Here is a 12,494-nt window from a genome sequence, read left to right as displayed (position 1 = left end):
TGCCTGTCTCGTATTGGCCTTTTTAGCCACCAGCGCACTTGTAACAAACGTGGATAGAGCCCTTCCCAAATCTTCGTTCGCGAAGCCCAGCCATGATGATGATGATGATGATGATGATGATGATGATGATGATGATGATGATGATGATATTACCTACTCCTGCTTCTACATAAAATCAACACAAATTTGACGATGAACTGAAAAGAGCTCAATTTTTAAATTTATGATATAGCCACACTTTAAACAGACAAACAATAAAAAGTAAACCAGACAATGAAAACATATACAGCAACTCTGAGGTGGTTATGGCATTAGTGAAATACAAGTATTTTTAAGTTACATATGATCATGTGAAAACAAGGAATACAACACATTATTAGTAGTGTCTCTGTCAAATATTACAGATGGCCTGTCTCACTGATATATAGACCTACTTAGTTACAACTAAGGCTTTTGAATAGAGTAGAAGTTCATTTATACCTTGGTAGAATATCAAGGATATAGAGAAAGCTCTTTGTCCGTGGATCTGATACATCACCTTGCAGGCCAATTCTAAGAGAGAATAAAGAAACACCTGTATATTACTTGGAGCAGACTGACATCAGAGACAGACACTTTTTGCTTTGAGTTTCAAAAGGGGATTCTGCAAAAGCATCATGTGCAGACATGAGGATGTGCTCACCGGGGCAGTGTCCTAAGAGATGCTCTAAGGAAAGAAAGCCTGCCCTGGAATCCATCAGCTCACAAAGAAGTTCAAATTGAAGCACTCAGTAATGAAATCCACTCCTCAGTCTGCAAAGTGTTTAGCATTCTGGTCTTGTCCAGTAAACCCTTTGAACATACTTGGCTCTGAAAGAACAAGAAACCCCCACTGGGTTTCTGGGAATACCCTGCCATTTTGCACTGAATATATTAAATTATGTCTATGAATTAAAGCCTGAGTGCTCACCATTTTTCAGGATTGAGCTCCAAGTGAATAACTTTGTAACCAATTTTCTAACATTAAACTAGACAGATTATGTAGGCTACAAAAATGATAATGATTCCACACCTGCCCTTCCCTAGCTTATACTTGTATTAGCTCTTAAAAAAAGAATAAAACCTTTGTAGAAGAGCTTTAGCATGTCTCTAAATGAATCAGTCACACACAGATTTTGGTTTTCATCATATTATAAAAAAATTTGAAGAAATGATTCCTATATGCATCATAGGTTTGCACTAATAAATTTTTATAGATCAGCACCACTTTAGAGGGATTTCTTTTCAATCTTAGAGCATTCTCTGAGATATACTTTCTTACATAAGCCGTTTCATCACCATCTTTTCCATGAAGCTACTACATTGCATGAGTGTGCTTACCAGAATTTATCTCCACTGGTCACTGCTGACAAACGATATGAATTACAAACTAATAGGACAAATAACACCTCAGTAAACTCAGTTCTTAATCAGCAACATATTTCTCTATATCATCCACAAAATCATTTCAAAGCCATTATCCTTCTGGTCTTGGTTAAAATAGAAATATTCCTTAGAATAAACTATTTGTGTGCATGTGCAATTTTCAAAGTACAGATAAAAACAGATTACACTCTTAAATCTCAGGCAGAACAGAGGAATTCCAATCCTCCTCCTGGATTTGCCCCAGGAAAATATTAGATTGATACCTAAAAGGAGAGCCAGCACTCCTAAACAGCAAAATCTTCAAATTGCACTATTAGAGGAACTGTACAGTACACAAAATAGATGTTGTAAGAAGCTTACATAATTTAAACTAAATTAACATCTACATATTACAAGAAATGTGATCAGTAATTAAGATGCTACTTGCAGCATTTCTTCAGTAAACGTCATGGTGAACAGAGCTACAACATTTTTGCTCAGGAAGATACACAGATAAACCACACATAGTGTCACCCTTGAAAACTAATACAGCCCTCTCTAAAGGGGACAGGATCATCAAATAAAAGCAATGGAGGCAACTTGTTACAACATATATTATGTTCTTACAGAAATAGTTATTTAGCAAGTTCCTTTCACAACCTAAGATTTTAATTCCTAAATTTAAACCGTGTTTTGAACCCACAGCTGCTAGCTGTCCCATCTCACTCTATTTTGTTAACTCCTTTGACATTATATATTGCAATAACTGCACTTTTTTTCCAGGTGTGCTATATCTACCTTGTAAATGGCTGACAGGGAGGACTCATCAAAATCATATCAAAAGATAATCTGTCAAATTCTTTCAGTGTTATGCCCTGAAAAAGGAAAAAAAATAGAAGCATGTTGAGTGTTCAAAACTGTATGAAACTCGTAAGTCATCTTTCAGGTCAAACTACCCTGCTTCCTTCCACTACGTGCTTCATCTAGCAAAAAACTACCTAATCTCCCATTTCACCTAATAATTTTAAAATCTTTTCTACCTTAGCAAACCATACAATGCAAATATGCATTCATTGCTTTGAATACAAAACAAAACACTAAAAATGTTAGCATCTATACATGATCTTGAAGGTTTTATCTACTCAGTCTTTCAGAAGAGGTGTGTAGGAGTTCTATCAGTAAACACTGACCTGTTATTTCTCCCCAAATAAAGTATCATTATTCAGATATGAAGTCTTTGTACATCAAAATGATTGTTCATACATTCAAAATATGTGAAAAAATATCAGATCTTCTCAAAAGAAAAAATATCTGAAAAGCAAAGTAGTTCAAGTGTGAACATGATAATTTTTACAGGTCCAAACTATGGGGTTTAACTCTTAGGAGCTCAGTAGCAATGCATCCTCATTTTAGTTTTTGAATGTTAAAAATTCCTTAAAGACATTGTATGGCTGAAAGGTCTACTCTGCAAAAATATTTCTCTTCAGAAAAGAAAGTATTAGGTCTGTGGTATGAATTAGCTACACAGGTAGAAGTTTCTCTAGACTAAATTTTAACCAACACTAAAAGGACAATATATTAAGGGGCTAGAAGGACAGAAGAAGGAAAATTATCAAGTAACTAAGAACTGGACAAAGAAATCGCTGCCTTACATATTTTGAGGATATCTATATAGCAAATATGCCATAACTACCCTCAGAAACTAGACAAAAACTGATATTTTTTCCAATAAATTTGAAGAAGGTCTTACTGACTGTAATAATCCACTCTTGTCTACTATAAGCAGACACAGGTAAGCATTCATCTTCTTTTTCCATTATAAAACTGTAAACTATCATTTAGCCTGTTATTATTGGGTGCTGAATAAGCATTTAACCTTTAGCCACCTACTTAACTCTTACTTAAGCTGGTGTCTTAAAACAGACACAGTATCTTTCTTTTACTGTCACGTTGTAAAGCCGTAAAAGAAGGTTAAGAAGTATACAGTAATTTCTAATTAAATCCAGACAAAATTACATGCCTAGTTTGCCCCTCATTTATTTAAACAGAATCCAATTTTACCTACTTCTTCTTCAAACAATTTGGAAAGGGACAGAATTCCTAAAACATTTGATCTATTGAGTCCATTAAAAAAAAAATCCAATATATTCTCTTGTGTTTTTCTGAGCTCAACTATAACTACAAAACAAAGGCATGCCTCCAAATAATTTAATCAAATTCTTTCAAAGTACATGAAAATATTTTTTTTAATCTAAAAATATGATTTTTGACATTCCTTTATTAGTGGTAAGCGTTCCTCTTGACATTTATGTAACCTTTCTTGATGCAGCAGTGAAGACTTCAAGGAAAAGACTGCAGTGTGAATATCCCTCCAACAAGCAACCACAAGTAATCAGTTATTGTAATGTTCTTTATCCATAACAACACAAATATTTTTGTTTCTCTAGTTACTAATAAGGATAGTGAAGACAAGTTATGCCTACAAATGCCAGACTACAGTAAAAAACACATTAATTACTCACCTCAATAGTCTTTGCCCATAATGGCGTGCTGGGAAAGTTGTGCTTATAAACATCATTGGCAAGAGTGTTCACATCAACAGCAGCAACAACTTCTGCATCTGTGCAGCTTTCTAAAATTAAAAAAAAAAAATAAAAAATGAAAACTGTAGCTCCTCTTTACTACTCCTGGAAAAATGTGTTTGTTGTGTTACAGCTATGCACAAAAACAAAAGGCAAATTCCATAATCAAACTCTGCTGTGCTGCCTCTGAAACTTTGCAAAAAATACACTGTTTTTCTAATCATATGGGCAACACTTCCCTTTGTCATATATCCAAAAACGTTAATTAGTACATACATAAACTCCAAACAGGGTGCATCTCTACAACATTCTCACCTGTGCTCTGCTGGTCTCTGTGGTCAGCAAGTTCCTCAGCTACAGCAACACAGCCCAAGCCAACCTGCCGAGCACCCCCACCACTGCCTGAGCCTCTCACAGGAACTAGATGTGTCATTTTAGAAGTACACTACTTCTCATTATGAAAAAACGACACCAATAAATACCTTTGAGGTACACGTACTCTTTCAATAAACCTTTTAAGCTGCCTGAAAAACATTTGTGCTTATATTTCAGCAAAACCTTAGGCCTCAAACCCAACTGCTGCCTCCTTTTAGTTCAAGGTCTCTAAAATAACAAATTTGGGAGCTCCTCCTCTCTTGATATTGAAGGAATTGCTTCTGGACACTTAGAGGTGTTATTGAAAAGACGAGAGGACAGTGTACCAAATCTACTGACAGTTAAACCCTGAAAGAAAAATACACTAAAAAGAACGTAAATAACCAATAGTTTAATTTATAGAGTAACAGAACAGAATTAACAGGTTCTACAGAAGCCAAAGAGATAAAAAGAACAGTGTTTATTCCACTGCTCATCGTGTCACACTATTTATTATTACTAACCACAATACCTTCACTGAGGCTTTTTATCCAGGAAGATGGGCTGTGGTCACTGTTACAGCCGCAGGCAGAAAGCAGTAACTACTTCCTCATACACAAGATCAGTTTCAACCACCAGGATATTTATATTATGGTCAGCATTACAAAGCCCCAGATGAAACACAAGCAATTTAAAAAAATTTTCGTAAACCAAAAGAAAGAAGGCAAATAGCCACATGCCTTTGAATAGTCTCACAACATGCTCAAGTAATACATTAACAAATGACCTTATGAGACAGCTCATGAATTACTGCTAGTCAGCTAATTATTTACAGTTTGAGAGGATGAAAACCCAACTGTGATGACCCCAGTGGACCTAAATTTGAATGATGCAGTTATTATCCATCTACTATCTTTCAGGTTTTCAAGGCCCTGTTGTTCAAAACTAAGATGAAAGAGAAATCTGGGTAGTGGAAAGCTTGTAGCAGATGCTTCAACACGGACAAAGCTGATTCTTCTGGGTTTATTTGGTGTGATAGAGGGCAAAAAGATAAGGGTTTTCACAAGATAAATATTTACAGACCATTAAGGGTCAACATACAAATCATTACTTGACATTATTGTCTTGACCTTTTGACCATAAGTTGTAACTGAGAATTAAACACCGGTGTACCGACAAGGACACCAGAATGACTACACCTGAGATTACAGCACAGGTATGTTAACACTGACACCTAGCGTGAAAAGAAGCTGGTTGATTGTCTCAATTTACAAACATATTCAAGAACCAAGATTTTCATCATCTTCCTAAAACAAAGCTGTGACATCTAAGTAACAGGAACAAACTTCAAATACGATTTAAGAGACTGCTTTTCTCAATTTATTCTTTCAATTCTTAAAACATATTGTCCTGACAAGTTGACCCTAACTGCATTTTCCAAGCACTCTAGAAGAAACATAAAATTAAAAAAATCAAGAACCTCAGCTATTATCTAAATCAATACATAGCTCAAAAAGGACAACTAGGAAGGCAAGCTGTGTGCTTTCTCTCACAACTCATGACTTAGATCCTCATCTTTATTACTGCCACCAATCCAATCTCTCCCTGCCTACATACAGGAAAAAAGAGGTACTGGGGATTTGTATCAAGGGACTTCACAAGTCCAAAAGCCTGTGAAGAGAGCACTGGAAGACAGCACATAGCTACTAGTAATTTACTGAATCCCCTTGCAATACAATGTTCAGTCTAAACTAGAGACGTGAACCAGCATGGAAAAAGGACAGGAACTTTTCCTAAACTATTCCAAAGACATCCTCTCTTTCCAATTCAAAGACCTGATAATTTTTTCAAAGCTTCTCTTTCTTTTGACTTAAAAGCTGTGGCTCACTTGGGAGTCCCTGTTACAGAACAGACTCCCTCTAAAAGCTGATTAAGCGTATTTGTGTGGAAATACCCTGGAAACGCATGAAGGAGCTCGAGCAGACAAGCAGATCTCACACATCCAACCCAACAAAGAAAAGCTTGTGTAAATTTCAAACAATGTGAGAATACAACATTTTTAAAGAACTTCTGAAATTTAAATAACTTCTATTATAACTGTGATATTCTGCTTTGCTACAGCAATCATATTTAGTGCTTGAAAATTACTGTAAGGAATGTATAATAAAAAAAGCCTGAAAGGAGAATCTAAGAAAAACAGAATCATGACTGTGTTTAACTATCCCCACTGACAAAAGACACAAAACCAACTCAGGAATTGCTGACTTGGTGAGATGTTAGATCAACTCCTCAAAATACATAGCAGAACTTCAATAAAGAAACACAGCTCTGAAGACTTTTTTCCCCTCCCAAACAAGTACATCCAATTTTCAAAACACAGCCATTTAAGAGAATTGTAACTATGCAGAAAAGAGTAACATTTTATTCAGACTAATGAAAAAATAGTACATATTTCCTAAGTGAAACTAAGAGACTGCTGGAATATTTGATTTACAAGATTCCTCAACGCCACAGTTTCTGAACTGAGACTTCGCATTTCTGAACAATTTGTAGCTCAAACGGAAGCCACAGATATGATGGGGAAGTTACAGAGGGAGGTGTTATGTCTTATTTTTAGGCAGACTAGATTGCAGTATTCTCTCTTGGCTGAAAGCAGGTGAAATCAAATTTTTATCATACAATTAGTAAAGTACTGGTTTTGCACTTAATACTTAAAACCTCTAGGACACACACAGCAGAAACTCTTTAACTGTTATTTAAATTGCCTAAAGAGGCAGCAATCAAACTTTGGGTCCCAGTTCTCTACTTTGTTGTATACACAATGCTTACAAGCCATATCAGACTCCTGAGTGAAAGGGACACTGCTGTAATGATTGGAAGGTGTGGCATTTGGAACAGAGGAAGAGAGGATGCATTAGCTTCTGATTTGGAAAAAACAAACCTAAGGGTGTCATTTCCAAACGCCTAAAATAAAATTTCTGATATTAAAATATCTGCCCTTTTTCTCTCCAGATTTGATCCCTTTGTCATGTGTTTCCAGTAGACCTTAAAATTAACAGATCTGTTTATATTCACCACTGTATTTTTGTAACAAGAGTCATCAATATCAAGACAACACATGAAATACATTGTTACAGCGAGGGCATCCTGGTGGATTTCAGCATAATGGAAAATCAGAGCCGGAACAATTATCTTCTAACAGGTATATGGAAACAGATGGAAAAGGGAAGATTAGCCACATGTTCTGTCAGTCCTGTTTCCTTCTAAAATAGAGAGCAAAGATTTCATTTCTCAGTAGTCAGCTCTTGGCTGACATGACTTAGGCTGAACTGCCCATGGCTACAGTCAACAGGACTATCAGTAAACTCGATACTTACTTCCTGCAGGATACTTAACAACTTTTTTCCCCTGCTCTATTTGTACAGGATTTGTTCATGTTCAGCCATATAAACTTACACAAAAGCACAACGGGCACCATCCTGTGCTACAAAGGGCTATACTTTGAAGAAGTATTAAATCAAAATGAGTTTAGGTGTAAAAACTTGCTCAAACCAGCAATATTTTTGTTTAACTTTGTGCTGAATCCTAAAGCTGCTTGCCAGTTTTGTCTCCTTTGCCTCTCCTGGTGGGAGAGCTATGCTCAATGTAATTACACACACCAGTTTATTATACTGTGCAATTCACAGAGACAACCAAATAAAGTGAATAAACAGCCATGGCAGAGTACAAGAGACCCAAATTCTTAGTCTATAAAATTGAAACGTAACAACTGCAGAGGAAAAATATCACCAAATATGTTCTTTAGTGTTTTATGCAAGCAGACTTTTTTCAGTCACCTGGCAGATTACAAACGCTTGTGGCAGAGATGTGGAACCCATTTTTCATGGGAAAACTGCCTCAATTATTAAGCTAATTTAGGTTTGGTTTTGTTGGGAATGAGGAGGAGCAGGTTGTTTGTTTGATGGAAAGTTGCTAAGGAAATGAATTTATTGCCATAGATTTTCTAAAAATAAAGCATTATTTTTCACTTCAGAAACTCTGCACTTTATGTATAAAGAATAAATTCACTCACACACATGAAAAAATAACATATGTTTAGATGTATATGATTTAAACATCAACATTTACAAACCCCATAAGTTCTGCAGTACACGGTGGGAAGAAGGAAGAAATGCACTTCCATCTCTCTGCTGCCTCAATCTTTCAAGAGTGTGAATGCAAACACACTCACTGACTTCTAACTTTAATCAAGCCCAACTTTCTAAATCGTATTTTTTCACAGGTCTTTGGTGTTGCATTCAAAACCTAAACCAAGAAATTCTGCATATGCTGAATTATCTACAGCTAAAGTGCCAACACAAGCTAGACAATCCCCAAGATTTTTCTTTTTCAGCTTTGGACTGAAACCTAATTTCAGAAACTGCCTTCTGTCAAAAAGAACCTGATTTAACTATGAAACTATGTACTCATAACTTCTGTGTACTCTTGATGGATAAACACAAGACACAAGACTGTGTACTCCTGATAGATAAAATTCCAATATGTGAAAATTCAATTATTTCTTACTGTAGAATCTCAAAACCAAATGCATATTATTTGGTGCCAATTATATTCTACTTTAATGACAGCTGCCGAAACAATGAACATCCCCATCCTGCAAGCTCAAGCATATGCCATCCTAAAATTAAGTTTATGGAAGACCACAGCCAAAATGGGCATCAAAGTAGAAAAGGCAGCATCAGATTTCCTGAAAAATACCTATTTGCCAGTTGAAAACACTGGCAGTTTCACAGAAAAGTAGACAGTTGGACCAGCTCTGCTAACCATAACTGGCCACGTAACATGGCCAGGAACCAGCACTGAGCTACTGCTTGCCAGAGATGCAGAATCCCTTTTGTAGAACAAGGAAATTTCCTGGTGTGCTGCCACTGAAATACTCCACGCTCTTTTTGCTTTCTACATATTCCTATTATTTTTCTTGGCTGTATAGATTCACTAGAAACCATACCAAGAAAATACATTATTATACATAATCTTCATCCCTTGTGTGCCTGGCTTATGAAAGCACTGGCAAAATGGAGGCCTTTCTTTCAAGCTTCATATTTATATGGAAAAAACCCACAACCCCTCTAACATTTCCATGCTTGATTTAAATGGAAGACGCTGAACAATCTGCCATTTGCTAAATGATAGCCAAAAAAACAGATCAGAGACCTTTTTAAATAGCATGGTTTCATGTACACATATAGGCCTAAAACATATAAGAAGCCCTATTATTAAAGTACTTATAGAGGAACATTCACTTTTTTCTGTTTGACTTGCACGTAAAAGCAAACACATAATGCCCATTGCCTATACTTGGTTCCTTTATAAACTGTGTAAGAAAATTGAATCCAGATGTCTGAGGGGCTTAAAAAACCAGCAGAAATTATCAAAATGTCCCAGTATATCTATACCACCAAATGAAATCTAATTCATCAAACCCAGTTCTAAATAATAACCTGTCATTTAATAAGTAATTCAGTGTAAATTCCGTAGAACCTTTTTTATTCAAATCGCCTGACTATTATTTTTAACAGCACTCTAAACAATATTTTCATCTAGAATTGTATGGTTTGGATCTTTTCTAAGACAACACAATCCTTATGGGCTAAGTTCTCATGTGCTTCCCAGAAAAATAAGACCTCGGACTGAAAAATATTATATCAACTGCAAAGCAAATAACGTTGCGTCCATTCGCTTCACTAATTTCAATTGGCAATTAACCATTTAGTGCTGTTTAGGGTCATTTACACAAATAATAATTTAAATGTTGTCTTACACACAGTCCTTTCATGTTCTTTGGCTGATACCACTACAGAAAAATCTCAGTCTCACTATTCATATATACGCAATTTCTTCAGTCAAATGTAAACCCAGAAGAACAGAAATTACAACATACACTGACACTGAAGCAGGTGTGTTTAGCGAGTTCAGAAACAGTAAACTTGGAAATAAATTTACCTTTTCAAGAAATAATACAAGGAGTCTGATTAATTCCTTCAGCCTTATGTCCAAACTACACAATATAGGCGACATGATTTCAAGCCTTGTGTAGCAATTATCCATTGGGGGTTCACCAATTCCACATATCTTTCAGATAAAAGTTTACAATATTCTGACAATCTAATGCTGCATTCTCAACATTCCCATGCTTCTAAGTATTTACTGAGTTGCAAATGATGTTTTCTTAGGTGGAAATCCATGGGGTATCACATCTAGCTTTACAATTTATTACCAATTGCAGCACGCTACTGAACAGACTCAAGACATTTATAATTACGTCAAGAACATTGCTAGATAATTCAGTGAGGAGTGAAGGACCATGCTGTAGGCTAAGTTTCAGGAACCAGTCCACTTTCTGTGGAAATATGGAAATTGTCTACAACACACAAATAGCTTCCCATCACTTCAGAAATACAGCTACTAGAAAAGCAGCGTGTTATCACTACAGCTATGCACACTATATACAAGGCATAACTCACTCTTTTAATTCTACGAAAACTCCAAAATCTGCAATTCCATACAAAGATAAACTTCCCTCTTAATATTCTAAGAATGTCTCTGGAAATAAGCAAAATGCATCCTTAAAACAGGTGGTTAGGAACAATGTATGAAGCTATTTTGTTGTGTACTTTTATATATTATAAATATATATTTTATATATTTATATATAAAACATATATACACATTCAAGCAAAAATAGGACAGTAGAAAAAATGCCACACAGACAACTGTATGTTTTAAGCGAATAAATGATGCTAAATGGATTCCACTCTGTAAGCATAAACTTCTAATATTACATAGCTCCCTGGAAAAATAACAGGATAAGGCGAGTTTCCACCTGTTATTTTTACGACAATACTCTCTTACGTGAGTAAAATATAAGGCCTGTTGATGTTTCCAAAGGCTGAAAGATTTTAAGGATTGTACCTAGTTAAAATTATTATTGTGATTCTCATAAATTATACTAATGTGTGTTGAAGCCTGGACTTCCAAGTAATAAGGTCCAGGGTACTTTACAAAGGAAATCAATAGCACTGCCTCAATTTTTTATTTAGGGAAGCCAAGTCACAGAGTCTACAGGACTTTCTGAAGGTCACCCAGATCATGCTTTAACAATTCAGCAAATCAAGCTCCAAGGTTCCTTGTACCAGATCAAAAACTCATTAGGCACATGGGTTGGTGTGAACTCTCGATACCAGGTCAAATTCCGTATTCTGTTTTCATATTTATAAAATGTTATACCAGCCTCAGATGGTCAGGCTCATATTGGAGCACATATCAGCTATACACCTAACTAGTGCCAGGAAAACCAAGTCCACGTGCATGCCTATGGGATACCCTGAATAATTAGATTATCAGCCCATGCGCTTCAATGACCCCGATCACGTTTGCAGCAGGGGCGCGTCTGTGCTAGAGCACATATTAACAAACACAAAATCAAGGCCGTGTCAGAAGCAGTTGCCTGGGCCAGAGAAGGCGCATGGATCCCTCATTTTCATTCCAACGTGTCCCTGGGTACCTGGTGCCCACGCCCGGGCTGAGGAAGGGGCTATGGGAGAAGAGCGGCCACCTCAGCCCACCCTGCACATTCGCCCTCCCTCGGAGGCCCGGGTCCCCTCGAGAAGGAGCCCCCGAGGGTGGGGCATGGAGGCAGCACCGAGCCCCGCGGACCCGCCGGTACCTCTGAGGGCCTGGTGCATCCCCCCGATGCCGCTGTAGAGCTCCAGCACCCGCAGCGGCGCCATGCCGGGCCTGGGCCTCGGGATGGGGCTGGGGCTGGGGCAGCCGCGCCCGCCCGGCGGCTCCCTGAGCGCCGCCCGCCCGTTCCGCCGCTCTTTGGTTCCCCCCTCCCGCCCGCTCCGCTCGTGCGGCTGCTCCGGAGCCGCAGCTCCCCCGGGCATCGCTGATCGCTCGGGAAGCTCCGGAGCGGGCTCAAACCCGGAGGATGAAGCCACCCCCGGCGTAGCCGGCCCTGCTGCCCCCGTGGGGCGGAGGCTGTCCCCGGCTCCGCCACCTGCGCTCTCATGGCCGCGAGGAGTCGGGAGCAGGGCCCGCTGCCCGCCATTAGCCCCTTGGGGTCAGCCGAAATTAATTCGGGTGGCGGGAACCAGGGCACAGGGAGAAAAGGGA

At 37.9% G+C, this 12,494-nt stretch overlaps 1 protein-coding gene across 10 annotated transcripts in view; it reads right to left on the bottom strand.

The window, feature by feature from the left end:
- Positions 1–12,158, bottom strand: part of TRDMT1 (tRNA aspartic acid methyltransferase 1) — a 29,419-nt gene extending 17,261 nt beyond the window's left edge. Inside the window, exons 1-4 of one of the 10 annotated variants that reach the window (XR_003530201.1) lie at positions 4,281–4,551; positions 3,906–4,015; positions 2,182–2,258; positions 481–552 (exon numbers count right to left, since the gene is read on the bottom strand). Coding sequence is in view for 9 of the 10 variants with exons in the window: in XM_027658769.1 (XP_027514570.1) it covers positions 481–552; positions 2,182–2,258; positions 3,906–4,015; positions 4,281–4,398 (377 nt within the window). In the remaining variant the exon portion in view is untranslated. Of the gene's footprint in view, positions 1–480; positions 553–2,181; positions 2,259–3,905; positions 4,016–4,280; positions 4,554–4,851; positions 5,012–10,843; positions 10,866–11,090; positions 11,112–12,045 lie in introns of those variants that run through there. The other 9 variants (XM_027658762.1, XM_027658769.1, XM_027658761.1 and 6 more) reach the window with 9 other exon arrangements.
- Positions 12,159–12,494: the final 336 nt, after the last annotated feature.

The sequence above is a fragment of the Corapipo altera genome, unplaced genomic scaffold (assembly GCF_003945725.1).
Source record: "Corapipo altera isolate COAL_440 unplaced genomic scaffold, ASM394572v1 63, whole genome shotgun sequence".
Lineage (NCBI taxonomy): Eukaryota > Metazoa > Chordata > Aves > Passeriformes > Pipridae > Corapipo > Corapipo altera.
This window is presented reverse-complemented; position numbering and strand designations above follow the sequence as displayed.